Here is a 27,350-nt window from a genome sequence, read left to right on the forward strand (position 1 = left end):
CAAGTATTGGACTGCGGTATGCTGTGCTACTGCACTGGTGCCAGAAGGAGCATGTCCCACAGCAACAGCCCACACCATCTCCGTAGCACGCATCACAAGATAGAACGGCTCAGCTGGAAGAGGTTTAAGGCGGGCGCCTCTCCTCCGAGCGCGAGCGATAATTGGACGTCGTCGACTAGGAGCAACTAGTCGTCGGTTCCCCACCGTTCCCCTACTTTTAATTTACGAAAGGCGACGTGCAGCAGCCAAGATGCAGGGGCTGGCAACCGGGATGGTCCTTGAATTGAATTGCCGCTGGCTTGTGGACGAGCGCGTCAGCCGCCATGCCCTGCAAAGGGCCATCTGGCGCTCGCTGGGCTGGCACCCGGAGATTGCTGGTCCCTGGCGCAATGCAGGAGAGGCTCGATGCTCCGGCCAGTCATTTGAGCCGCTGTCAATAGCCTGCCAGGAGCAGCACGGGGCCGGCTGTTTTGGCGGCTAGGCGAACGTCCTGCGCTCTGCTGCGTAAATGAAGACGATATGCATGCGCCAGTGCCGGAGTGGCTGCTCCGAGCTAAGGGGCAGCGGAATGGGCGATTCAACCGCCTCAGGTACCCGGTCCTGCTATGCGCAGCGCCCGTTGACGATGCGTCACTCGAAATCCAGGGCAGAACCATCCACGTGGGCTAGCCGTGTCTGTGATTCAGAGCAAAGAGTGCATGTGGCCCGTACGGAGAATGCAGGCGAAGCTTCCGAGGGGCCCGAGCAAACGGCACGGTCTCGATCCAGCCGGGCAGACGCCAATTTTTTGGTCTCCATGTCTAGGCGAGTTAGAGTGGAGGACATTCCAGAGGCAAAGTTGTGGGACAACTCAGCGGTGCCAGTAAAATCGGCTCGATGCCAAGCTTGCAGCACGATAAGAGATGAGATGAGCAGACAAGCGCAGCGACGTGGCGACGCCTAGAGGAAGCGTTAAGGAAAAAAGGTTTTTTTCTTCCCCATGGATCCATATGAGCGCCCAATATGACATGTAGCATCGTACTGTAGACAGCTCAACAAGTTCCATTCCTTGACAACTCACCCGTCCTCATCCTCATTGACACCGCCGCCTTGGTGGTACGAGAGCGCCCGTCAGAACAGGCCTTGATCTCTGCTCTGCTAGACAGACGAGTTAAAAGAATTAAAATTTCGGCCACGCTCTCTCTCGTCTGTCCGAGCCCACAGACCTCGGCTGTCGACTCTCCACCCCAGCTCTGCAATCCCATTTCTTATCTTTTGCTTTCGTATTGGGGTCGATCACCGAAGACGTTTGTACGTGCGTCTAATTAGCGATCCGCGGCGTCACCACATCGTTGCCCACTTGTTCGAACGAACCCTCGCACTCGCATTCAAAGAGCAGAAAAAAAAAACTTCGACGGGGAAATAGACGACAAAGGGGACTGAACGTACAAAGGAACCCAACAAAGCACCCAACCCCTCTGACCTCATAACGGAGCACTGTTTTTTTTTTTTAGCACTGCTACCTACTCTATTCGCTTCTCCCTCTTCCCCTCCCCTGGTGCCTGAGGACCTGGTCACAGCGCTTTGCCAGTCGTTTTTTCTCTTCGCCTCCACATTTGGCTCATGAAAAAGGCCCCGTCACGGTACTTAGACGTGCATGCAGCGCGATCAAGGGTGAAGCGAAGCAGGCATTCCCAACTCGGCCTGGTTGAGCTCAGACAGCCGTCCCTGCACCTGAAATTGGCCCTCCGTCCCCATCATCTGCCGCCGGGTGTTGGCACGAGCTCCGGCACGAGAGGTCCAACAACGTCGTCGCAGACGCAGCACACATACAGGTACCTACCTGCTAAGGTGCGACTAGTGCAGCGTCGCTATTTTCAACCACAGCAACACCCAACCCAGATACATCACACACTCTGGACGAGGCGAGGGCCCCCCCAGCAGGCGGGAGCCATCTTGACGTTGACGCTGCTGGCATTTGCACTGGCGGCTTCTTGTCGTCTGACATTTGATCTGGCTGACAGACGCCCGACGATCCGCACTCGTCCTTGTGCCTGATCCCACCCGACTCACCATCAGCTCAGTGCTGTCAAATATCCGCGCCCATGTCGACGTCGCCGACGAGCTCATTATTCTCGGGCAGAGCGCCAGTCAAGACCAGGTGAGTGAGCAGCAAAATCAAAATCCAAGGACCAGAGAAGCGAACCAGGCCCCTGGCTCGCTAGTCGGGGGAGAGCCCCGAAGCCGTTGTCTGTGCTCCTTCGCTAGCCCGCCTTCTCAGCCTTCATTCAGCCTCCAGCCCGTTGTTAGCACTGCACCTTCGTGCCGCCCGCTCGCAGACAGCTGGGCATTGCTTCTTTGTTGCTTGGCCGTCGTCCAGCCCTCTGGGAGAGTTAGTGCCGCCAGAGGCAGGCCGCTAGTTATGCCGCCGGGTGCACAGCGCGCCGTCTGCCACTTCATTTCTGCACTCACTTACTGCTTTCATCTCACCTATCCCCTGACCCCTACCTCCACGGTGAATCGCGGCTGGGCCTGGTGCAAGGTTGCCCCGTCCATGAATGTGGCCCCGGTTTCACGTTGCCGCTCATCAGACCGTCCTTGTTGCGATTTCCCACTACTACCACAAGACCACGAAACCACCCTTCTGCAGCTGCTGCTGTGCAACTGCTTGCCATTTTCGTTACTGAGCGTTTCTTTTCCTTTTTGCTGATGCCCGTCTCCGACACGACTTCCAGATCCTCACGCCCCTCGATACCGAGCCCGCTATCGACGCCGAGCTATACAGCTTCCTCGCTGGCGAGCAGCGCGAGTCCTTCTTGGCCCAGTGCCACTACGAGTCAGAAACGCCCGCCGCCCATTGACACGCGATCTCGTGGTAATACAACCCCGTCTTCTGCTGGGCATACTACGTTCTTCTCAGACTCGTCCAACCCCTCCAGCCCGGAAGAGGAGAGCTCAAGGTGCGTCACCAACCATGCCACAACCCAGTGTCCAACCCTTTGTCTGCTCCATGCCCATCCCTACATTTAGAAAAAACGAAAGAAGAAAAGAGAAAGAAAGCAACAGAGAAACAGAAAAAAGAAACATCCCCTGCCGTCAATGGTATATTGACACGTTCCTAATACGCGCTGCGTTAATAGACCAGATCTCATCAATGCCCCGAATGGTACTGGAAACTTCCACCAGCCAGTGAACCCGAAGCCCGTTGAAGGCTCGTCGATCAAGCCCCCGACTTCACCAATGGCCAGCCCGACGACACATGCCGCGCCCAGCGGCCCTACGGCGGGCTTGCCTCGCAATTCCTCCATCGATAGTGCCATCTCCGCCATCTCCTCAAGCGCACACGCGAATAATCCTACTAATACCCAGGCAAAATCGGAAGAAATTGCAAAGCTGATACAGACCGCTGGGAGTCCCGAGGCCGTGATCCAGTATCTCCTTAAAGAGAAGCAGTCTCAGGCGCAGCAAAACAGTCAGCTATGGCGCTTAGTGGACAAGCAGAGGGCCATGATCCTGGGCCTGAACAAGGACTTGGAGGCTGCTCTGAAGGACAAAGAGAAATACCGGAAAAAGTTAAAAGAGGTAATGGCGAACCCCCTGGTGTTGAAGCCAGCAGGTAATCAGGATGACGAAAAGCACTTGAGTGCGCACAACGACGCACTGCAGCTGCGCCAAGAAGTCGAATCCCCAAAAGAAGCCGTGCTTCCATTTCCCAGCTCTCCCAAGCTGGGCTCAGGGAGCCAGCTGGACTCGCCGGTCGACATGACTATGGCTCCTTATCCCATCACCCCTCCAGCAGACCGAGCGCACGCACCCCCATCCGCAGTTGCCGAGCTTCTGAATCCATCAGAGGAGATGCCCAAGGCCCAGGAATATGCCTTGGACCATTTTGATGTTGAGGCAGAAGAGGAGGCCGCAGAAAAGGCACGGAAGGAGAAAAACAAGGTTCATTTGAAAGAGATTCCATTCGACGCTTCTTTACCACCATCACGCAGCCTACCCAGTCATCCGCCCAAGAACCCGCCACCAAAACCTCCCGCCGCCAACGCTCCTCCAACTGTCACCGTAATGGGACCCACGCCACAGCCAGACGAGGGTATTGGCAAATTCCCTTCGCCTCCACGGAAGGCTCCTCCAGCGCCGCTGCAGCTTAGGCAAGAGATACGACGGCAGCTAGATTCTCCCACCATTGATACCGATTCTGAGTACGATGATATTTCAGAGGTGGATGAAATTGTTACCGAGAAGCGTGGCCGGCGACGAACGCGCGAGGAAGACGAACGCGAACGCGAAGCCGTAGCTGTCACTGAGGCAGAAGCGCGGAGCGTATCCAAAATGGGCAATTCTGGAGCGGTAGAATCGCCCATATCCCCAACTTCACTGAGTCCCTCCACTGTACCTCACAATCTGCAGCCTGAGATGCCAACCACATCGCTAGATGCGGTTTTGAGCGGGAACAGGCCAAGAGAACTAATTGCTCCTATCCTCAGCCCTGGTTTGCCCGTTAGCCCTAGGCCATTTGGCAATCCCAAGATGTCGCTCGGAAACCCTCCATTGTCACCCAGGGGAATGCCATTGTCACCGCGGCCTCCCCGGCAGCCGATCCCTATGCCACCAGGTACGCCTTTAGTAGTACCTCCTACTGCGTCAATGAGTGATGGGAACCCGCTGAAGAGAGCAATGGAGGCGGATTCGAAGGGGCTGGGAAGCCCAGTGGAACGAACAGCGATTTTCAAGGGCTTGGTTACTGACGAGTACCCCGATCTGTTACTGTCGCCAAATGCGCTGCCCTCTGTTGACGTTAGAGTTGCATCATCGCGTATGAAGCCCTCAAGGGCAAGTCTTTTGTCATTGACTCAGCTTGAAGAAGATCCTGTATTTACGCTTGCAGTTCTTTCGCGGGCTGATGGTGGTGAGCTTTGGCGGGTAGAGAAAGACTCTATATCTTTGGCAAAGCTTGACCAACGGTTAAAGCAGTGTCCTGCTTTTACGGCAAAGTCTCCAGATAGGTCCTTGTTTACTGGACATGCACCCGCCAAGATTGACGCTCGGCGAATTGTGTTGGAAAAGTACCTGGATGAGCTTTTGAACACTCCTTTTGACACCGCCACTGCTATAGAGCTTTGCAAATACCTCTCAACCAATACTCTCCCGCCTAATGCTGATGAGACTGGACAAACTTTCAAGCCCAAGGACGACAATTCATCGATTAGATCCGACGGACGGCCCACTCGCAATGGCTATCTTACGAAGAAAGGCAAGAATTTTGGTGGCTGGAAATCACGCTTCTTTATCCTCAATGGACCTTACTTAAAATACTATGAGACTCCTGGCGGTGCTCATCTCGGCACTATTAAGCTTCAGAATGCTCAGATTGGCAAGCAATCTCAGAATCAATCTCAGAATAGCGATGCCAACGCTCCAGCGAATCACAACAATGATGAGGAGCTGGATAGTCAATATCGCCATGCCTTCCTAATCCTAGAGCCCAAGAAGAAAGACTCCAGCAACCATGTCAAGCATGTCTTGTGCGCAGAAAACGATCGCGAAAGAGACATATGGGTGGAGACTCTGCTGCAGTGGATCGACTACCGAGATCCTGAGGAGGATCAGCCTGCCACCAGACCACCCATCCATGACCGCCAGACATCTGGAGATCAAGCCAATGGTAACACTAAATCCAGGAAAGGAAGCAAGTCCACGACGCATCAGACCTCGGGCTCAGACACACTGATTGGAGTGAGATATGACTCGACCCACGCAGGAGATGCCCCCCACCAAGGCGCTCCTGGAGGCCGACCAAAGACGTCCGGGGGCCAGGGCGATCATCATGCTAACATGGAGTCTCACTCAAAACTCATTTCCGGACCAAAGGATCCTCAAGTGATTTCAGATGCTTCCATGTGGGGTAGCAAGATTGGCTTGTCAGCGCCACCTCCGGCGGCTGGTCCGTCGCACGATGAGAAGAAGGCGAGAAAACGGAGTTTCTTTGGCTTTGGCCCCAAGTCGCGCACTTCTTCTGATGGGCAAGAGTCACTGTTTGGAGGCAGTGAAGGTGGCTCTGGGGCTACTCCACCACAAAACGGCTACCACGGACCGGTACGCCAAGTGTTTGGCGCGCCTTTAGCAGAGGCCGTTCGGTACAACCCACCAGCAGACGTCGACGTTCCCCTTCCTTCTGTTGTTTATCGCTGCATTCAGTACCTGGAGGCTCAAAACGCCATTTTCGAAGAGGGCATTTTCCGACTTAGTGGTTCGAATGTCGTCATCAAACAGCTTCGAGAACGGTTCAATACTGAAGGCGATATTAACTTGGTTACCGACGAACATTATTACGATATCCATGCCGTGGCGTCTCTCTTGAAGCTGTATCTGCGAGAGCTTCCTACCAGCATACTCACTAGAGATCTTCATTTAGAATTCATGTCAGTTACGACGGAGATTACTGACAAGAACGAAAAGATGGCGGCTCTCAACGAGCTTTCACAGCGGTTACCCAAAGCTAATGCAACATTGCTGAAATACCTTATTGCATTCTTGATTAGAATCATAAACAATTCGGATATAAACAAGATGACCGTGCGAAACGTGGGCATCGTCTTCTCGCCGACGCTCAACATTCCTGCACCCGTCTTTGCCACGTTTCTTCAAAACTACGAGTCCATTTTCGGAGTCGATCCTGAAGAGTATGAGCTGCCTTCTCCTACTTCTGATTCTGGAAGCCACAGTCGCTCAGACTCCACGCCACGCTTTGACCCGCCGCCGGGTCGGCCGTCAACATCTGGAAGTGGCTCTCCCCGCCATCAGGCCTGGCCAGAACCCATCCGAGACCCGACCAGATCAACGCCAACTCCTCCTCTATTGATGAACATGAACGCAGCCCGTGGGTCTCCCACTCCTTCTGGAACCTCTCGCCATAGTTACGAGCCTTCCTACCTCCTTCACCAAAGCCCCAGAGCAGTATCCCAACCATTGCACGATACCGGCTCCGGCGCGGATGGTCACGTTTCACAACCACAGCATAGAGCCACACCGGCATACGAACGACCGCTCCTCCCTGTAACCGTGGAAGAACAGAACGGGAATCTGGCGGCATACGACCAGGCGGCTCGGCGTCGAGAGAGTGCCATTATGATGGGCAGCCAGCAGCATCAACAAGGATCCAAGAGTCGCTTGCGGGAAGAAGCACATTTCTAAATTTAATATCATTTGCTAATGAAAGTTTGAAAAAAGATAAAACTTTTTCTTGGATTGTTATTATTATTTCTTACTATTTTTTCCGCATGCGGGACATACCCTTTCGTTCAATCATAGCGATGATACCATGTCGATTTATTTCAGCTTCAATTATATTCTCTCAGTATTGGGCGGTGCCACAAACATATACTGTGGCAAATCTTTAAAATCGGGAATGGCAAGCATTGGCTAGAACTATTTCTGTTCTTCCCTTCTTTTCTCTCTTTGCGAGGCCTTTTCGGCCTTTCTCTTTAGAAATACAACGAAAACAGCGTTATTTAACGGTCAAAAGTGGACGACACGAGAGTGATTTTTTTTTTACCCCGAGTTTTTTTATCCTTTTTTTAAACCATTTTTGCCTTTTATTCGCGGCTATATATTGGCTGACATGTGTACATATGTATGCTGTAATTTAATGTTATGGACATTGTTAGGATTTACGCATGACTTGAGAGTATTTGCGTTTTATTTTTATTGTTTCCCCGACTTGAAACATCCAAGTCATTGGAGTTGTGCTGATCTTTCTTGTGGTGGAAGGCAGTGATGTGTTATATTATTCGATTGCTATCGTATTTTTTTCCTCCACAGAGGAGAGCGAGATCTGTATTCGCCCGTTACAGTTGTGGGAATCGCATCACTAGTTAAGGCTCCCTAATATACGAATGCTACTATTTCTGCATATCCACGTATTTGTCTTCTTTGTTTACCAGTGGCTGTTTCACCAAAGCAAAGCCCTACTGGGCTGTGGGTGAACTGGACTAACCATAATAATAATCAAGTAAAGGCATGCGAGCAAAATACAGACGGCTCACGTCCTCTATTCTCTTTCCTATATATAGTGCAACTATGTTGTATCCCGTTCCTTTTTGTTTTCCTTCTTCACAAGGAATTGTCGATTTGTCGTCTTACATGCATGAAGCCCCATGCATGGCTGCAGGAGAAAAGGGCAAAGCTAGAATTGTTCCAAACCCTGGCATCGTTATATAGCACCCCAGCCGTGGGTGAACAGGGGGGTCAGCCTACATATGATATATATATATATATATATACCTGTATACATATATTTGAAGAAGTATATGAAGTAGAGAAAAAATGTTGTTTCTATATCTCATCTTCTAGGCGCGCTGCTGCTTTAGGCGTATTTACAAGTAATCAAAATAAACCTACCGTTTTTAATGCTCAGGGCTACACGCAAAGCTAATTTCCGCTCTCATGTCAAATTAAAGATGACCAGAATGAGACAATTAACAATGATATATGGGACATGAGCCGCGATCTAGGGGCTGGATAAAGTAAGTGCTACGTTGAGTAGTTGCCAAAAAATAACTCTAAGAGCCTAGACAAGGATTGACACGATCGGCCGTAACCGGCCGTAGAGCTTCTAGACTGTCGGATCTGGAAAACAGGGCCGGCCGGCTGTGTCGGAGCTTGTTGGATCGAGGCCCAGAGCCCACGCGGGATTTGATGAAAGAGACGAAAGCCGGTTGACTGATCATGCGAAGGCAGTTGTGGAGCAGTCCGCGGAGCAGTCCGCGAAGTTGGGCTCTGTCTACTGCCATCAGCTTACATCGCAGCGGCGTGTGACTTGCTCGATGATGTCGATGTTGACAGTCTAGGAATAGAGACAATCAACTTCCCGATGTATCCAGTTAGTGGCCCTAATATTCGCCGTAGTCAATGTTGCAGAGCTGAATTGCGATTTACGGTAGGTACTATTGGCTGTTTTCCTGTTCTCTTGTTGACTTGCTGGTAGTCCCTTTTCTGCCTGCAGAGTTGCCTTGCATAGTCGTAGCTGAACCACTTTATTTTTTTTTTCCCGCTTGATCCCTTTTTCTTTTGTCCTTGGCAGATGAAAGCCTCCTTTTTAGTCTCCGTGCTAGAGATTGATTGAGATCCCAGATTAGAATAAAGAACGTTTCCATTTCTTGCTTCTTTTTCACCTCCCTTTTCGTAAGGTGCCTGAAGACTCTTGAAACTTGCTCCCAACTTCGCTTACATAAGGCCGTCGGAGAGCCAAAAAGTCGGCAAGTCGGTCACAGGACATCGGACACACGGAGATAAAATCGCCGTTCTCCTTCTCCATCGTCTCACCTTGAAGCAACATTGGGAGCGAGGACGGCTATTATCCCGACCTCTTGGCCCTATTTTTTTTAACCGATTTTAAGCTGCGTCAAGAGTCCCTCTTTCTTATATGGACCTCGATCCACGGCTGCGACCCGGCGATGGAGAGCAGCTTGGCTCCTCCAATGCGACCAGGGTCGTGAGCAATGCGTCGTCTGCCGCAGACCAGCAGCTCCAGGCGAGTGCAGCTGCTGTGCGCCGTGACAGCGGTCGAGATAACGCCGACACGCCGTCGACTGTCGGCAGCACGCCGGGGCAGCATCACCAATTCGACTACGCAGATGCCGGGCCAGCAGGCGGCGGAGGCGGCGGCGGTTCAGTGGCGGCCGGAGGCTCCGCCGGCGCCGGTGAGGCTGATGGAAACGGCGATTCGAAGAAGTCGAGAGCGTGTGAAGCCTGTCGAGGGCTAAAGGTGCGGTGCGAGCCCGATCCCATCGAGGGCGAGCCGTGCAAGCGGTGCAGAAAGGCCGGGAGGAACTGCGTCGTAACGGCCCCGACCAGGAAACGACAGAAGAAGACAGACAGCCGCGTGTCCGAGCTGGAGAAGAAGATCGATGCCTTGACTGCGAGCTTGCATGCGAGGGCGGGCGTGCCAGGCATGCCCGCCGTTGGGCAGCACCATCATCAGCATCAGCATCAAGTTGAACCTGCCGGTGGCGGGTATTCTTCAAGCTGGGGCAGTGCAGGAACGGCGGGAACAGGAGGAGCTGGGGCTGGAGCTGGAGTAGCGAGGCCATGGGGAGGCATGGCGGCATCGCCAATGATGCAAACGGCATCAACTCCACCAACACGAACCCCGCAGGACGATTCATCAGCGTTCCAGCCGCCGATTGTCATGGCTGGGCAGAAGAGAAAGGCCACTGATCGAGACAGCGTCAGCGAGGATCCCAAAGCATCCACGACGCCATCAGTGAGCTGGTCAGGCTTCTCTAGACCTACGGAGGGTGATATCGTCGACCGCGGTCTCATTACGATGGAACAAGCCGCGGGGCTGTTCAACAAGTACAAGGAACACATGGTGAGACACCTGCCGGCTGTTGTGTTCCCCCATAGTGCGACGGTGATGGAGCTGCGCAAGACGAAGCCCACGCTGTTCCTGGCCATCATGGCCGCCGCCACGGGCGAGAACCACTCCCTCCAACGAGTCCTACAAAAGGAGCTGATGCAGCTCTTTGCCGAGAAGGTCATTGTCACGGGAGAGAAGAATCTGGAGCTGGTGCAGGCGATCCACGTGGCCGTCATCTGGTATTGGCCGCCGGAGCATTTCGAGGAGCTCAAGTTCTATCAGCTCATCCACATTGCCGCCGTCATGGCCATTGACATTGGTCTTGGCAGGAAAAACACTTCAAAACGCGGACCGCCACCTTTCCGCCGCAATCCACCCCCTGATTCTTCCAGCATCGAGTGCCGCCGAACGTGGCTGACATGCTTCTTCCTCGCCCTTAACACGTCCATGTCGCTGCACCGGCCGAATTTGATTCGATGGACGCCCTTTATGACTGAGAGCTTGGAGATACTCGAGTCGTCACCCGATGCCGCGCCGACGGACAAGTATTTCTCTCACTTGGTGTGGACTCATCGTCTAGCTGAGGAGGTTGGCGAGCAGTTTTCCCTGGATGATCCTTCGACGTTGGTCAATATTACGGATGCAAGGACGCAGTACGCGCTGAGAGCCCTGGAGCGGGATCTCGACAAGTACATTGCGTCGGTTGCCAAAAACATGATGCAGCGTGAGTTTCTATTCTTTTTTTTTTTTTTTCTTTGTCCTCTTCTCCCCCCCTTTTCTTTGGCTTCACAGTGTATGAATGGTTCATATGACCCTTTTATGCTGACAACGGAGTTGTTTATACAATTAGCCACCCTTCGTCTTAATTTCAACGTGGTCAATCTTTACATGCACGAAATGGCTCTTCATTCAGAGACCATGTCTGACCAGTGGCGGCCGCCTTTTAACACAGAAGCCCTTAAGGATGGCATTGTCAACTCTGAGCCCCTTTCCGCCGCACATATCAATGCGCTTTCAGCGTGCCTGACAGCTATTGACGGCATTCTCAACACATTTTTATCCATGGACGTTCTCAGCATTCGCTGCTTGCCTGTCTTTAATTTCATGCGAGTGGCTTATGCTGTCGTCATTTTGATCAAGATGTACTTTTCAGCTTCGAGCCCTGGCTCAGAAATGGGCAAGGTCATCCACAAAGACAACATGCGTGTTGAATACTATCTCGAGGCTTTGCTTAACAAGTTTCGAGCTACGGCGGCGGATAACAAATGTCGCCCTGCAGCCAAGTTCCTCGTTGTGCTTGCGATGCTTCGCAGCTGGTTCTTCAAACAGGGCAAGGGAGAGGGCACAACAACGTCTTCTGACGACGGCAATTGCGCTGCTGCTGCTGCTGCTGCCAATACTAGTACTACTCCTCCTAATGCCGCTGCTATTTCTTCTGCTTCACCACAGCAGAGGCAGTATGCGGCTCAGGGGACTCAACAGCAACAACAGCTGCAACAACAGCTACAGCAGCAGCAATTACAGCAGCAGCCACACCAACAGTCAGCCGCCAACACTCCTCTCCAGCTCCTCTCCGAAGTTGCAACTACAGGAAGAGACGCTAGCAGCGCCCCTCACATCTTTGCCAACCTCGGCGGCACTGGCCGGTCGATCCCTCAACCATTCTTCCATGATTCTGTCTCCTCGACCGGCACTCCCCCCACATCATCGACCGCGAACTCCTCCTCCATGCCTCAAATTCCGGGCCCTTCTCCCGCATCCACAGACCTCGAATCCGCTATGGCGCCTGCTTTCCCACCTTGGATGTCCGTCACGCAACCCATGGTGCCCAACGAGCTAGAAATGGGATCCATGCCTGCAAATTTCGACATTGAGGGTCTGAATCTTGCTGCGGCTGACCTCCAAGACGTATATGAGAGCGGCGCTAAGATTGTCATGAACGAGCCCTGGTTCATGGATGCATTCCAGGGGCTCCCTGATCCCAATCTTTTTCCCTTTTAATTATATAAAGGACTGTTTTATTTCACTAGAGGTCAATTTGAGGGAGGTGAAATCTCTTCGTAAGGAGAAAATATGATGATACCATGTATATATTCTGTACCATACTGGCTTGGCCTGACTAAGCGAATGGTCTCTTTTTTTCTGGTAAGATTTGGGCTTCTTTTGCATTGTTGGGAGGCTTTTTTCTTTTTTCTCTTTCTTTTTCTTTTTTTTCCTTTTTTGTTAGCGATGTGTTTGTACTGGCTGGCTGGCTGGCTGGCCGGCTGGCTAAATCACCATGGAAAGGGGCAGTAATGTATTATTTATGATCAAATACCCGTCTATAATTTGCAAGTGCATCGGACGCGTGATATATATACTTGGATATATGTATACATATATATATGGATTCAAGAGAATGGCTTAGGACGATAATTGAGGCCGGCGGTTTATTGTGATAACAAGTCATTCCATGTCTATATACCGTCTATACAAGCATACTATTAGGAAGCAACAGATGTGTCTTGTTCAAGAAACACACAAGTACGTTTTGCAAGCAAGAAACATCAAAAGATAACAGACAAATGACCGTTGACGTGAAATCCCATTTGTCCCCGAATGTGGTAGCATGTTGTGGGATTTTAATTTCTTTATTTAAAATTCCAGTCCCCTACAAACTAAGATAAATTCAATATGGCCGATATTTCTCTTGAGAAAACACAGTAAGAGTTGGCCATTTTCCCAACGCTCGAAAATCAGCAACGCCAGCGCCAGCGCATCGTCAAGTCGACGACGTCCAACCTCCTCTTGCCCTGCAGATCGTAATTTCATTCTTTGACCCATTTGTCTCCGCCAAGATGCTCCCGCAAACAAAGAAAAACAAACCAAGAAAAAAAAATTCTGATAATTATACATGCAATGAAAAGTAAAGTCCAGGCCGCCATTGTGCGTGCCTTTCGTCTCCTGTCTGGTCATAGATGGTTGATCATATATGTTAAACATCCACACATCCGCCTGTGGCTTCATATAAAGTCCCTCCCAAAGATTATCATTCTGCACATTGTCCGTTGGCCCTTTTTTTTTTTTTTGTTTCTTCCTGCACCTAATTACGGTGTCCATTTTATGTATTTTTTGGTGACTCCGGCCGATCCAGGTTCAAGCCAACTGCAGCAGTGCGTAGAGTATACAGCCGCCAAGTAATATGAGCTGCACCAACAGCCTCAAATCGTACAAAAAATAGTATCAATGCGCCAGCAAAGCAACAAAACTTTAAAACGAAATAATCGTCATGTCGCTAAACACGGAAAAAAAGAAAGAAAAAATTGAAGTGCAAGAATATGTGACCGTCAAAGAAATAAAACGCAATGCACTCTCATACTATCATGAACTTCAAGTCGATTCTCGGGTGTCGATCATATCCGTTCGCGCAGAGCATGGAGTTAGATGCTAGTAGTAAATTAATAGCAGAAATCGAAGAGATATCGAAAGAGAAAAAGAGTCAGCCCCTTCCAAGTGAGCGAAGTAGATTGCAGTCGCTCTCAGTCGTCGTAATAGCAACATATATTGTGATAGCGTATTACGCTAGCAGTAGAAATGGCCATACATGGCAGGTTCAGTCCATGTAGAAGTCGCCCTTGAGAATTCTCTCTTGGAAAGCATCGGGCTTGGGGCGCTCTGGCTGCTTAGGCTTAACAGCGGACGCCTGTGCGGGAGGCTGTGGCATGTCGGAGATGGACTTTGAGCGGTCATGGTTGGGCATGGCTCTCGGAGGAGAATGGGAGCCGGTGCCTTGGAAAGAAAAGGAAGGGCGGGATCCGGTAACGGAGCTCTCGGCGCGGGATCTAAGCTGCTCGGACCAATTGAAGCCATACTGGTCTGCTCGAGAAGAGGCATTGTCAGAAGAGACTCTTGGATGCTGGATGTTGCTTGCCTGTGGAAGAGAAGACGGTGGCATATGAAGGCTGGATCGACGTCCAACAGCGGGCCAAGCGGCAGATATGGAAACCTGGCGCTGGTGCGGATGGGACTGGGATAGCGGCGGCATCCACTGATCCCCGTGACCGCCTCCATGACTGCGTCCAAGAGACGACGGGGGAGGGGACTTTGGAGATTTACCATTTCCGGGGCTGCTTCCATTGCGGAAGGTTCGCATGGCAGCATTGCCTCCAAAGCTCATGTGCCGGGCAAAGGGCGTGGTCGGGGCCGTTCTAGGGCCGCCAAACATGGCATCTTCATCCTCAATGGCGTTTTCGTTGATGGAGTCTGAGTTGGTGGACATGCTGCCGCGTCGCATGAAAGAGGTGGTATCTGTGGGCGAAGTGCCGGAGAGTCCAATGGTGGTGATTGACAAGCGGCGTCTCTGCGCATCGGCGTTGCCATTGCCGTTGGGGAAAGGAGGGCCAGCTGGTGCATTTGAAGGGCCTCGGGAGAACAGGTTGGACAAGGCGGCCTGGGTGATTGAACTGCGGCGGTGGCCGGTGCCGGGACCGTTGGGAGATGTATCAGACATGGCTCTGGGTGGCGGGACGGAAAGCAAAGTGAAGCTTTGAGAGGCGAGAAGAATAAACAGAGAAGGTATAAAAGTAGTAAGACGAAGAGAAGATGGCGAGAAGGAGAATGATGCAACAGGCGGTTTGCTGGTTATGGGTGGCCTGGGATGGTGGATCTGAGTGTCGTTGGCGCGTCGCTTGTGTCGTTTCTCCAGGATGGGCGGCTAGACAGTGACGACTTGGGCGGATGCAAGAATTGGACCTTGCAAATGGCGTGAGAGACAAAAGGAAAAAAAAAAGGAGGAGAGTATAGTTGCTGGATGAATCGAGGAAGACAGAAGGAGAAAGTAGACGGTAGAAGAGGCGAAAAAGAGGGGAGAGGCGGATAGGTGGCACGTGGGGAACGATTATATATAGGCAGAGACGAGAGTCTGCTTTGCAGGAAAGCAGAAACGAGACGGTATGATCGGCACAGAGAGCGCAAGAGCTATGGATGGATGGTAAGGGTGGCTTGTGCAGTTTCCCCCCTTTGGTTGTGTACTGTATGTATGCGCGAGAGTTCGATGGTGCTGGCGGCGATGGATAGTGTGAAGCTGGGGCATGGAGGCCGTGGGAAGCAGACGAGACGACGCAGCAGGTAGCGCGATCAGGATCTGGATATTAATGGCCAGCGAGGCCGTGGCGCGGCCGGTGAAAATGGTGAGAAGTGGTGTGAGGTGAGGAGGGAGGTGTGTAGTTGCGTAATGCTGGCGGCGTGCGTGGAGTGACGATGGTGCCAGAAGCAGATGGTGATGATTCACGGCACTGCGAGCTGTGGAGGGGCAGCAGGGGAGAGCAGGGAACAGCAGGGGCTAGCAGGAGACAACGGGGACGCGAGCAAGTACCCGCCAAGTTCTGCGTGGTCTGTGCGGCGATACCTGCGCGGTACGGCGACGCGAGGCTACTTGCATGCCGTAATCGGCAGAGGTATCTGGTGCAGGTGGCCTTTGCGTCTGCGCTAACATCAATCGCCCTGCTCGGCGTGGCAAACTGTTAGGCGGAGCCGGGCTGGGCACTAGCAGAAGCTACCTCGATCCGGCTCAGTCAGCAGGTACTCCGGTGAGGGGCTGCCTTGGAAGTGGGCTGACATGCGCCTTAGCGATACAAACTGGAGACTGCACCACCGAGAACGGAGATCCGCTCAGCAGCGACCACCGGAAGCAGCGCCGAGGAACAGCCCCGGCCCAAAGCACATGATGGTGGAGGGAAGGACAAAGAAAGAGAAAAGAGGAGAGGGCGAGACTGGCCGAGAATCACAAGAGAAATCTCCGAGACCAGGCCTGCACGTTGCATGTATGATGCAGATTAATTGAATTAATTTATTTGCGTGTGCGGATGAACACATGTATGGGCATACGGGGTAATAGTACGATAGTAGTCCTCGCATGTGCACACAAGCACCTGGATTGAGGCAAGGCCCACGGAGTAATACTGCATCTGATACCACGTCGAGGCGAGGCGGGAGCCGGTTCCATGTCGCTGCAGCATTACGGGGCACCAAGCACGGAGCACGGAGCCCTCCGTCGAGACAACACGAGACTCTCACGCTCGACTCTTGTGCGCAGGCAGGAGCATCAAGTATGGCGTACTGTAGCAGTGTGTGAGGCGACGCTGACAAAAATGCAATATGCAAAAGGGTGGATGGAGGGCCGCCTCCATGTTTTGTTGACGGCGACGATATCGCAAATGCACCGATGAATGGATTGGGAAAAGAGTCGAATCTCTTTTGCTTACCATCTCATCCCACCCTTGCTCGGATACCGCTTGGTGGCATCATAAAGGCTAGCATTGAAACGCAGGGAGACTCTCCCAAGTCATTCTTGTCTCGGGTGCTTTACCTTGCCTTACGTGCCAGCAACACGTACTCCGTATACTTATCCGCAAGACATGGACGTGGCCCCATTAGATCCTGGACCCGTCACCCAAAGCCAACCATGAGTACAGCCAAGAGATGCAGCGTGAGTGACCAAGAGAAGTAGGAGAGCCTGGCTGCCGTCGTTCGTCAATAGCAGAGCTATCCGGCAGCTTCGCTGGCACAGCACTGAACTGTCAACGTGGAAGATAACCAAGGGCTTCCAGGCTTTCGTCTCGTCCAACCGACGTCCGGCGATTAGCCTGCCTTGTGACGTCGAGCCGCTTTGGTGTCAAGCAGTCAGCCAGTCGGCCATCCATTGATCAATTCAATTGAGATCGGTGGAGTCTGCGGGGAGCAGGCGGCTTCGATCTGACGGCGTGGGTCTTGAGAGATGACTTATCTTGTCTTAGGACCCCTAGAATGGCCTCATTCTCTTGCTTCTTGGCCTCAAATCTCTCCTTGGGTCTTGGCTTTGGTTGCAGGGACTGCCCTGTTTCGAGTTGTGTTGATACAATCTTGCCGCTCACAGATTTGGCTGCTTTGCAACGTCCCTCGCTAGCTCCTCTCGGCTCGTTGGCGTGGATGTGACGGATGGTATCAGAGGTGGCGAAGTCAGGTAGCGATGATCTCTAAACTTCGCTCTTCTTTGCTAGGTGCGGAGTACTCGGTACACCCATCACGACCGCCCATTCGAGCGAGCAGCACTCGTTCGTGATCCCATTGTCATCCCCATTCAATGTCCCCTGTGCAACCTCTACCTCGCCCTATCACTTCACATTCTACTTCTTTTTCCACTTCCCCATCCCTTGCTGCCAGACCTCTCAACTCGGCATGCCCGTACCCGTAGCACGAAGGTGGCAGTATATGGAACTAAACGATTCTATTCGTGTCCAAGCAATGTGCTTGCTAGTCCAAGTCTCATCTAGTGCAGGCAGTTGTGGGCTGGTTCGTGCTCTGCTGTTGGCTGCCCTGGGCGGGCTAAAGGCCATGTACATCGTTTGAAGCTGCGGGAATGCGCTGAAGTCTTGTCGATGTTCTTGTCCTCCCAGCGCTTATCCGGAAGTGGGACAGGCGGACCCCTACACGTGCAAGAGGAAAAGGTGAGGTCGAACTTAAAACCATGACGGCCGGCAGTAGTTCAGCCCAGCTGCTGGTCTAGCGCCAGCACGCAGCAGATGCTTGGCTTTTGGCGGTTGGACAATCCCACCCAGATAGCGCAGGCATGATGAGGTATGCGTGCCCAACGCAGCGCGCCCAGCGAAGCCGTCGTCATGCATGTCGTGCCCGTCTTCACCGACTGGTGTCCCTTTGTGGTTGTGTAGATGGTGTGTGTGTGTGTGTGTGCGCGCGCGCGTTCTGCGGCTTGTTCTATACTTGATGATAGTAGAGACAGCCTGCAAAGAGAGAACGCAGAGGTCAACCGAAGATGTGCAGTCTCCATCGTGCCAAGGTACCTTTGAACTACAAGCACATGGCTGCAGGGCATCAGTACCCATTGCCTTCGATTCTGGATCGCGACTGGTCTGCCGCCACTTATCAATCGTCGCCCTTGCTAGTCCATTACCGAATCAATTCCAGTAATAGACTACGAGTAAGTACTGTAGTGCTAGCAGGCACAAACAGTATCAATCGAGTCGCAGCTTCCCAGCGCCAGTTCAACGGGGCCGTTCGCCGGGGGGGGCCAGCAGATTGGGCCCAATCGCCGTCCACTGACAATCCGAGCTTTCCTTTCCCTGGCTGCTCCCCTTTCGCTGGCCGCACTTGCAATCTCCCAAAACCCAGGCGAAAGGCGTTCGGCCAGTCGCCAATCACGGGCTGCTTGGGGCGAACGCTCTGAGCTAAAATCTGCCGGCCACGGGCCGCTGCCAATCAGCAGCGCCGGCGGTGCAGCAGCAGCGGCAGGAGCCACTCAAAATGCCACCCAGCATTTTGCGGGGTAACGCCATTGACAGTGAAGACACACGCCCCGCTCGAAACGCTGGCCGCACCCCTCCTCTCCTTCTTTTCTCGCGCGCTGTCGCTGCTGCTTCGGTGCTCAATAGCCTAATAATGAGGACGGACAGTACGGAGTAATACCCGCAACAACTAGCCTGCGCAGCTAATGCCGTCCTAATAGCTAGCACCAAGAAGTACCTACCTAGTTCCGTATCAAGGACAACGATCGCGACGCAGTTACTCCGTATCAACTCCGGGCTTGCTGCAGTCTGCAATAACGTGCGTGCTTAGCAGGGCTGCTAGACTGTATCAGGGAAGCGCTAGAGCACAGGCACCTCGCTAAGTTGCCCACCATCTGAGCGCTTGCCATCACCAACTTTCATGGAGTATATCAACAAGGGACAGCACAATCCTCTTTGTGCATCCATGATGTAAACGAAATACGACCTGGTCATTGGACGCAGCAAGAAAAGAGGAAGACGAACAAGTCTGCGCCATCAATGCGCGATGCAATGCAGCGCATGATGCGGCACTACTGCATCCGGCAGTGGTTTCGAATCTTGTCTAATTTTCTCCATCAAACGGACCTTCGGAGTCTAGAACCGCTGCTCTATCATCACCACATTAGGCTCCTCATGTTCTGCAAGATGAAGCAGTCTTTGAGTTGATCTCTAGTATTACATTCCAATAGTAACTTTGATTTTCCAGAAAGCCTTTTTCAGACGACACAGGCGGCACAGTATGAAGTATCTGGTCCCTCTTTTTGGTCTCCCCGCGCCCATCAAGCAGGCCGGTGGAGTTTGTCAATCAAACTGCGAGTCACACAATGAGCCTGCCTGCAATACCTGGAAACTCCCAGAGACTGGCCTCACTCGGTACAGACTGCACAAACGGCGGCACAACTGAGGACACCACGCAACAACTCTCTCTCTTCAAAAGTCCTTGCTGAGAGTTCCCACGCATGTGATAGAGGCCTAAGATAATACGGCGTCAGCGTGGCATGATCTGAGTGTATGCGATGGACTCTCTCCTGATATACACATGCTTGCAGCTATCCGAGTGCTACAGTGAGGGACTCTGTCGAACCATGGGCCGTTCGAGTCAGTGAGCCGAGCCCGGCCGAGTCCAAGAAGCCAATTCCATTATGCCCAGACCGAACTCATATGGTTTCAGTCACTGCAACCCCTCTTGCCACTTCCGCTGAGGATGTGGCATTTTGTGCCGTGTGCAACGCACCAAATTCATGGACTTCATTTCTGAAAATAGAATAAGCTGATGGTGGCGCCATCCTCTGCTGCCGAAATGTTTCAATTTCTCGGGCTTCGTCTCGCACTGTTGAAGGGGAATTACATCCCTGCGGAAAGCCTATATCGCATGGGCCGTGGCTAAAAGCTGTGCCGACCAGGTTTCTCATCATGGAAGATTATATCTTCCTGAGAGATGTTAGCCCAAGGCTACAACTACTGTAATAGTCGTTAGCCGGTGACTTGTCGAAAGCCATTCTGCGGGGAAAGAAGTGAGTTACCTTCTTTAGCCTTTGACATCTCAGCATAATGCTGACTCGAGGCCCAGGCACGTGGCCCTGCTTGGATAAGACTGATGGGGAACTATCAAGCCGATCTGGTGTCTGTTAAACGTAACTTTAATAATCTTGTAGAGCCAGCTAGTAATGTCTAGCTTGTTTCACAATGGAGCTTTCCAGATAGGGTGAGACTTGAAAGAGGTCCGTAGGAATGGAGTTGAGCTCAGCAGAATGACTCCATTGGAGTCAAATGGTACAGGAAACAAGATTTTAGGTACATACGACATCCATCGCTTAGATGACAATCATGTACTCCCCAGGCTCCGATCGGATCGAGAGAATTTCGTCAGGATGGGAAGAGATGATGAACCAGCCCGTATAAATTGGTTCGCTCTCATGCCCTGTGACGGCGATGTGGCAAAATCTCCTCGTTTTGCAGCTGTTAATTGATATGATATGTTACAGAACAAGTTCGCCACTAGCCCCTGATCGACTAACATGACTCCTTCTTAGGGGTTATATGTACATCTATACCAAATACAAACAAACGCAAAAATGTAAAATGCACAACATAGTCGTGTAATAAATGCCACAGGCCATTTGTATCCTGAAACTGTAGCCTCACAATGATCGACAAAATATTCCGTTGAACAGCCTCATTATGCCTTAGAGCTTGTAGTGTAGTAACACATGCACACATTTGTACTCCTCTTCTCGTAAATATGATATCCGCATCATGAATAGAAAAAGGGAAATAAGCCCTATTTCATCCCCCGTCTCTGCCCACACAAGCCGCACACGCCGCAGTCCCTCGCATTCCTGTACGCCGTGGCTACACATGATGCGCTCTTGCACTGCCACGAGCCGGTCGTGTGCTTTGGGTCAAGGACGTTTGCGCACATGGCGCATGTGACGGCCGAAGCAGGGTTTGCAAAGGAGCACATTGAGCAGCCGGTTGGTGCGGTGCGACTACCTGAGCTCTTTTGTGTTTTTACCGTCGTCGTGGGGGTGGTGGGAGTTGATGTAGTTTTGAGTAATGCTTGGCGGCCCTTGGTATTTGATTCTGGCTCTGGTTTGATCATGGTTTTGCTTTGTGCTGGCTTGACGTGTGGTATAGACGACAGGTTTTTTGATGAAGCGCCGTCGTCGTCTGCCGCAACCTCTGGTTTGATTGTCGTCTCTCTTTCCTCCTCTTCCTGTTTCACTGCCCCTTCTGGATCCAGACTTCTTGGCGGATGTAAATTCAATCGCTCTGTGCCCGCTTCCTCTTTAATTTTCCGTCTGCCAAATAATCCCTGTAATTCATCAAACTCCTTCTTCGCATCAGCATCATCCGGATCTTCATCTTCGCACACCTTAACCATATCGCTGCCATCCTTATCCGTCATCCTCGTACCATCCAGATCCACCGCGGCTTTAGAATCCGTCAGGTCTTCGTCCTCGTAGTCGCTCAACCCTTCTCCCTCTTCCTCTTCCTTCTTCGCGGCATCATCTTTACTCTGCTCAAACCGCGCCAATGCCGCAGCTGCACGAAGCTCTCGTCCTCGCAAGCTGCCGGCCACTCTAGGTTTTGCTTGGACGCGTTTGCCCTTCTCGAGTTTCACTTTCTCCTCTTCGTCTGCCCCTAGCGCGATTCCATTCTTGCCGAATTTCTTGAGGATCCTTCTCTCCTTTCTCTCCTGGTACGTCAAAACTGGTTTGGCCTTGCGTTTTCTCCCCCGAGATCGATATGTGCCTCCGCAGAGATGCTCCGGCAGTACTTCATCTGCCATAACAGAGTACCTTTCCCACTCTCCAGTTGCCAGTTTGGTTCCTCTGCCCCAAAGACCATCGCCCTTGTATCCCTCCGCCCACAGATCTTGCATCTGTGCAGCATACTGGTTTCTTACTGCCCAAAAGGCCCTGGAGTGGTTCATTTGCGCGCAGTGAGCCAGCTCATGCATCATCACCATCTGGACGTAGTTGAACGGAAGCCACCGGCCACTACCAGGAGACTTGAGCACGAGTTGAATGACCTCTCCGGCATTGAAATTACGGCCTACAAATTCTCTGTTGGGAGGGAATTCCTCCAGTGACATGACGTGAATGTGGTGTTTGCGCATTACCGGAACTTTTATTCAGAGTCAGCATGAATAGGGTAGTAGCGGTCTCTTGAAAGAAAAGAACTCACGACATTGCGCTGCAATCCTCTCGAGAAAATCTTGGGCTATGTTTTCATCTGGTCCTTTTAACGGCTTGATGAAGACAACGTGCGGATTAGGCTGTGATTTCTTCGCATTGAGACGTTGGATGCCGATTGGCATGGTGAATGACTGCGGAGGGGGTATCGAGTTCAGGTATAGAAAGAAGATTTGAGTTGAATGGTAATTAGTGTAAATTCCAAAATACAACTTGTTGAACAAATGAAGTCCGTTCTATAAAAAAAATTGAGAGAAAAGCACAGGAATTGATGGTATCGAGGATAACGCGATGGGTTGGAAATGCTAGAATAATTGATTTAGATTCACGCGGACTTCTTGACACGAAATCAGGTGACTTGTGGCGACTTTTCGATGTAAGCCATCACCAACAATGGAAGCTGGGCACAAGCATATCCATAGGCATCTAGATATGTAATAAAAAGATCTAGAGCAATAGCTAATGTACATCTTGAATTAAAAACAAGGAATTTGATGCACAGTTTATTTGTATAGGTGCGATGAACGCAATAGGTCAATTCTGAAACTCGCTCGCTATTCTCAAATATATATGCAGTTACAATCAGGCAGGGCTATTATCCCTCCATTGTAGTTCATCCAACGACTGATGGTCTATATCAACCCAAACCCAAAGTACGCCGTGTCCGATGCATCATTAAACGCAGTCCTACTCGCTATGCTTCTTGTTCTTCACGTACTGCTCGTTGACTCCAGCCTGGCCTCCACGTTGGCGATAGCGCTCAATACCGCACTTGTCAGATCCACGTGGAACAAAGGTTTGTCAAAACCGCTGATAATGGCTCCCTTTCGTTTGAATGCAGGCTTGGGAGATCCTCCTAGCTTCTCTACAAGGTCGCTAGGTGTTGATGCCTGCTCCTGCTCCTGCCCCTCTTCTTGTTCCTCCTCTTCGATTATGGCTTTGGCTTTTGCCATTTCTTCGTCCCCTATTCTATGAGAAATCATTGATAATTCCCGATTGATAGCATTCTCTTCAGCAACTGCCGCAGCAGAGTCTTTTCCGCCAATCTCTGCGACGCTAAAAATCGACTTCCAACGGTGCGGAACCCCATCTCGAGGCTTTGTAGGAGTACCAAATCCGCCAGCCACAAGTGCTCGTTTAGTCCATCGGTTGTTGATGCATGCAATGTGCCAATCTACAACATCAGGGGCCGCATACGTATCAAGTACGTTTCGAACATCGATCAAGCGCTGGACAGAAGTGATGTCGACATTGTTGACAGAACTGAAATCTAGAATGATGGCCTTTAGGGTAGGCTTCTGGGTGAGGTCAGGATCCGCCCTTGACTTCCCGGATTTCCGTTGGCCTGCGTTATTCCAAGGCCTGTCGCCCTTGCGTTCAAAGATCTCTGGACTAGTTCGGCGGGTTCGCGCATAAATGAAGCTGGTCAGATACTCCAAGGCATGGTTGGCGCTTGGGTAGTTGAAGCCCTCGGAGAAACGGTAAATGAAGATACCTGGGTATGGGTTCTCCAATTCCACTTCTGGGTTGGAACCATCACCGTGGTCAAGCGGTAGGAAAATATTTCTTGCCGCATTCTGTTCTCTTTCTTCAAACGTGCCATACTCTCCGACAAGCTGTTTATGATGGTCTCCAATAACATGATCTCCAATAACCGAGTGGACCTTGACCTTGCCAAGGAATCGTCCACGTGCCTTCAAGATACGATAAATGAGAACAGCGGCTGAGATGCATACGGTTGCATACAGACCATCCTCAATTTGGGCAAAAACGCTAATGAACACTCCGATAAGGAAAATGAAGACCTCAATAGGAGAGACCCTCCAAAACTGATATAGGGTGTTTGGAGGAGTTATCAAATCACCAACTGCGTGAATGATGACTGCAGCTAAGACTGCATTGGGGATGTAAAAGAAGACAGCAGTCAAGAGATAGGTAGCTAAAAGAACAACCAGCCCAGTAATGAGTCCTGCAGCAGGAGTCCTCACACCAGCTTTCGACTTGATAGCCGTTCGACTGAAGGAACCAGTCGAAGGATAAGCACCAAGAAATGAACCCAGTATATTGGTCATACCAATGGCAACCATTTCTTGAGACGGGTCGATGGTATAGTTGTTTACCCTACCAAAGGACTTGGAAATGGCAATATGCTCAACAAGCATCACGATGACACCAGCCGGGAGGTGGGAAGCAAACTTTGATACAAGATTCGCCTCTATCTCTGGGACGCCGGCGTTCTTGAAGCCTAAACAATATATGATGTTAGATAATATAGCTACAGGTTGTATTATTTCGAGACCTACCCTTAGGTACAACTCCAAGAACACGGATTGCCGGATCATCTTTCCGGTGTCTGTTTATCAACCAGCTCACCATAGTATAGAGGAGAATGACAAATACAGTTCGCATCGTATTGAGGAAAAAGATGATGCGCTTATTTGCTGGCCACCTCTCAGCAGCTCGAGTTAATGTATAGCGGATGAGATAGAGGAGAAACAGAGCTGTGAGGCCAATTGCAGCGTCCAGTTTGGTTTCGGGGAGATGTTTTAGCGTATTGATGATAACTCTGTACGCCGCGTCCCGACTGGAGAAGCCCGTGAGGCCGAATAGAGAAGGCAGTTGACTGGCACCAATGGTAATGGCCGACCCTGTCATGAATGCAGACAATGACGTGATGGAGATGAGATCGACAATCCAGCCTAGGCGAAAGACACCAAGGGCGAGTACGATGCATCCAGCGATGACGGCAAATGCTGTGGCTACCACATTGGCGGGCCAGACCGTACCAGACGCATTCACATCTGCCACCACGGTTCCCACCACTGTAGACAAGACAGCCACTGGGCCGATAGATATATCTTTAGATGTACCAAAGATCCAGTACGTGATGGGTCCCATGAAAGAGGAGTATAGTCCAAACTGAGGAGGCAAATTTGCCAATAAGGCATATGCCATGCCCTGGGGGACGAGTACAGCTCCGATGGTGATACCAGCAACAAGATCTCCGGCGAGCCATTGCAAGTTGTAATGAGGTAGCCAAGATATGAATGGAAAGAGTGATCTGACATAACCCACGGTTTCAGCTCGTGTAGGCAGCTGATCATGCAGCCATTCTGCTGTCGTAGGCGGTCCTTCGATAAAACTATCGCTTGTTTGCATAGAGAAGACGGATTCGCCTCTGGTAACTGGATCATCGTCTTCTTCCGCGAGCTTGATGCCCAAGACTTTGGCGAGCGTGCGCTCAACCTTGGCTGCTGTTCCACTCATTGCCTTGGTTTGATTTTGATGGTAAGGCTAGAGTGAAAGAAGATGCCCAGATGGGCGGGAGATGAAGAGGAGAGTGGAGGATGGAGGGAGACTGCGAAGGAGAGATAATAGTGTTTAGACTTCAAGCCCTTATTATATCATCTCTATTCTGTTCTTGTTCAAGATATTCGGGCCCTCGCCTTTTTTTTTTCCCACCCTAAACTGACTATGACGGCGATGGCCCGGCTCGAAATGATGTTGAATGCGGCACTAACACGTAGGGTACAGCTCTAGACCATCAGCTGAGACAGTTACAACAAGGGACTTTCAAGCCGCAAAGAGAATTCGAATGTACTTTAGAGGATCTAGATGCTGAGTGCAGGGCGGGTAGATGGCGTCTGAAGTCTCGTGAACCAAGTAGAGGGCTCTGGTAGGTTCGTCTAGTAGGTTGGCTCACGCCGCGGACGATCAGCGGCCAAGGAACAGAAGTGTAAAACTGACAGAAAATCAGGGTTGCAATAAGAGACGAGACAAAACATATGATTCAGGCTATAAGTAGAGTCAGAGACAAGAATCAAAAGGTGGAAGAAATATCTAAAAATATCTAAGCAGAAACAAAGGATGCGGCCACTTGCAACTTATACCAACGAGAAAATTGGTAAGATGGAGCGCCGAAGGTCCGCATCGGACAGTCGGTAAGCTTGCTGGTAAAATCTATTCTGACAAATATGAGGGAATAGACGAGAGTCCAAAAGGGGCTTGGATAGTAAAGCTCTTTCTCCAGAACGTCATATTCTCCATCAAAAGGACGTTCTCAAGCGCCAAATCCGCCGTTGAGACGCATCACCACTGGGGCAGATTATTGGATCGTCGACTAAGGCCAGGGGGGCGACTACGGCTTCAGCGCAATCTCCCCATAAAACGCTCGAATGTCGCAATCGCATCTAGACCCGTTTCGGTTTTAGAGCCTCCGGATCATCTAGATTTTGATGTCCATGTAAAAGACTGGGCCGAGCAGAAGAGTCGAGCCAGGGCGGGCCACCGCTTGGGCAAAAGCAGAAGGACAGTAAAAGCTTGATTGAATTTGACATTTCCGTGGCATGAGCACAGCTGTCGTGTTCTTACATTATCCCATGATATTCGAGGTTGTGCGTCTAGGTCGCTGTTGGTCGAACAGCAGGTGAGCAGACTAAAATTAAGCAGTGCTAATGTTAGCCAATGTTTAACCCGATCTCTGTTTACCTTTGAACCATGGCTAGCTCATTTGCGATACAGCAGCAACAATGTTTAGCCGCAGTAATCACATTATTGCCTATTTCCCCGTGGGAGTCTCCAAATAGATTCTCGTAATGCTAACTGGAGCATGTTTCAAGCCGTGATCCAGCCATTCGCCCATGTGATGCCCGACGATGCGGGGGAGCTGAGCCATCAGCAGGAAAAAGGCGTCAGTTAACCTTTGCAACCTTGCGCAATGCTGCTACCGAAGATGACGAGCTGCGGACGATACCATCTCTGGTTGGTTGGCATATGCAGAATTGGAGGATGCAAGGAATTGAGAAGTGATGGCCCGGATCATCGGGCACGCGAAGATCCGAGGCGGCTGCATTTTACAGCACTAGCTGCAGCTTCCTCAGCGCCTAAGCCCTGCTGTAAAGGCGCTGTAATAGTAATCGATAGGCCACATGCTCACTCTAGAAGAGGCAACTCGACGTCATACCAGTAGATCTATGGATGGCAACAAGATGTTGAGCTTCCGCTGCAGAC

The 27,350-nt window shown here is 51.3% G+C and overlaps 5 protein-coding genes across 6 annotated transcripts; 2 read left to right on the plus strand and 3 right to left on the minus strand.

Annotated features, from left to right (window-relative positions):
- The first annotated feature begins 1,087 nt into the window (after positions 1-1,087).
- On the plus strand, positions 1,088-8,005 carry TrAFT101_003378 (uncharacterized protein). Of its 2 annotated transcripts, XM_066126862.1 has the most exons (3): positions 1,088-2,140; positions 2,715-2,939; positions 3,120-8,005. In XM_066126862.1, the coding sequence occupies exons 1-3, from the start codon at positions 2,085-2,087 to the stop codon at positions 7,174-7,176; spliced, it is 4,338 nt and encodes a 1,445-aa protein (XP_065982969.1). In that variant the 5' UTR covers positions 1,088-2,084; the 3' UTR covers positions 7,177-8,005. The 2 variants fall into 2 exon arrangements, with proteins under 2 accessions (XP_065982969.1, XP_024766866.2); XM_024898892.2 differs by lacking the exon at positions 1,088-2,140 and having other exon boundaries at positions 2,371-2,939.
- Positions 8,006-9,116: 1,111 nt separating this feature from the next.
- TrAFT101_003379 (uncharacterized protein) lies at positions 9,117-12,912 on the plus strand. The gene is made up of 2 exons (XM_024910874.2): positions 9,117-11,066; positions 11,193-12,912. The coding sequence occupies exons 1-2, from the start codon at positions 9,407-9,409 to the stop codon at positions 12,341-12,343; spliced, it is 2,811 nt and encodes a 936-aa protein (XP_024766865.2). The 5' UTR covers positions 9,117-9,406; the 3' UTR covers positions 12,344-12,912.
- Positions 12,913-13,934: 1,022 nt separating this feature from the next.
- On the minus strand, positions 13,935-14,831 carry TrAFT101_003380 (uncharacterized protein; the record flags this gene model as incomplete). Its single annotated transcript, XM_024903256.2, has 2 exons — positions 13,935-14,197; positions 14,438-14,831. The coding sequence occupies 2 exons, from the start codon at positions 14,829-14,831 to the stop codon at positions 13,935-13,937; spliced, it is 657 nt and encodes a 218-aa protein (XP_024766863.1).
- Positions 14,832-20,578: 5,747 nt separating this feature from the next.
- Positions 20,579-22,470, minus strand: TrAFT101_003381 (uncharacterized protein). Its single transcript, XM_024910479.2, has 2 exons — positions 22,333-22,470; positions 20,579-22,272 (listed from the first exon to the last, which is right to left on the minus strand). Exons 1-2 carry the CDS (start codon positions 22,463-22,465, stop codon positions 20,924-20,926), a joined length of 1,482 nt encoding a protein of 493 aa, XP_024766861.1. The 5' UTR covers positions 22,466-22,470; the 3' UTR covers positions 20,579-20,923.
- Positions 22,471-22,841: 371 nt separating this feature from the next.
- TrAFT101_012008 (uncharacterized protein) lies at positions 22,842-27,125 on the minus strand. The gene is made up of 3 exons (XM_024903225.2): positions 26,222-27,125; positions 24,644-26,135; positions 22,842-24,585 (listed from the first exon to the last, which is right to left on the minus strand). The coding sequence occupies exons 2-3, from the start codon at positions 25,605-25,607 to the stop codon at positions 23,051-23,053; spliced, it is 2,499 nt and encodes an 832-aa protein (XP_024766860.1). The 5' UTR covers positions 25,608-26,135; positions 26,222-27,125; the 3' UTR covers positions 22,842-23,050.
- Positions 27,126-27,350: the final 225 nt, after the last annotated feature.

The sequence above is a fragment of the Trichoderma asperellum genome, chromosome 2, assembly GCF_020647865.1.
Source record: "Trichoderma asperellum chromosome 2, complete sequence".
NCBI classification, from domain to species: domain Eukaryota; kingdom Fungi; phylum Ascomycota; class Sordariomycetes; order Hypocreales; family Hypocreaceae; genus Trichoderma; species Trichoderma asperellum.

What these genes read in the sequence shown, in the direction of transcription:
- TrAFT101_003378 (XM_066126862.1), top strand. Translation starts at nt 2,085, where the DNA reads ATGTCGACGTCGCCGACGAGCTCATTATTCTCGGGCAGAGCGCCAGTC. An exon ending in AGAGCGCCAGTCAAGACCAG is followed by an intron (nt 2,141 to 2,714) that starts GTGAGTGAGCAG and finishes CACGACTTCCAG; the next exon opens with ATCCTCACGCCCCTCGATAC. An exon ending in CCGGAAGAGGAGAGCTCAAG is followed by an intron (nt 2,940 to 3,119) that starts GTGCGTCACCAA and finishes CTGCGTTAATAG; the next exon opens with ACCAGATCTCATCAATGCCC.
- TrAFT101_012008 (XM_024903225.2), bottom strand. Translation starts at nt 25,607, where the DNA reads ATGAGTGGAACAGCAGCCAAGGTTGAGCGCACGCTCGCCAAAGTCTTG. An exon ending in TCTTGGAGTTGTACCTAAGG is followed by an intron (nt 24,586 to 24,643) that starts GTAGGTCTCGAA and finishes TATATTGTTTAG; the next exon opens with GCTTCAAGAACGCCGGCGTC.
- TrAFT101_003379 (XM_024910874.2), top strand. Translation starts at nt 9,407, where the DNA reads ATGGACCTCGATCCACGGCTGCGACCCGGCGATGGAGAGCAGCTTGGC. An exon ending in TGCCAAAAACATGATGCAGC is followed by an intron (nt 11,067 to 11,192) that starts GTGAGTTTCTAT and finishes TTATACAATTAG; the next exon opens with CCACCCTTCGTCTTAATTTC.
- TrAFT101_003381 (XM_024910479.2), bottom strand. Translation starts at nt 22,465, where the DNA reads ATGCCAATCGGCATCCAACGTCTCAATGCGAAGAAATCACAGCCTAAT. An exon ending in GAGGATTGCAGCGCAATGTC is followed by an intron (nt 22,273 to 22,332) that starts GTGAGTTCTTTT and finishes TCTGAATAAAAG; the next exon opens with TTCCGGTAATGCGCAAACAC.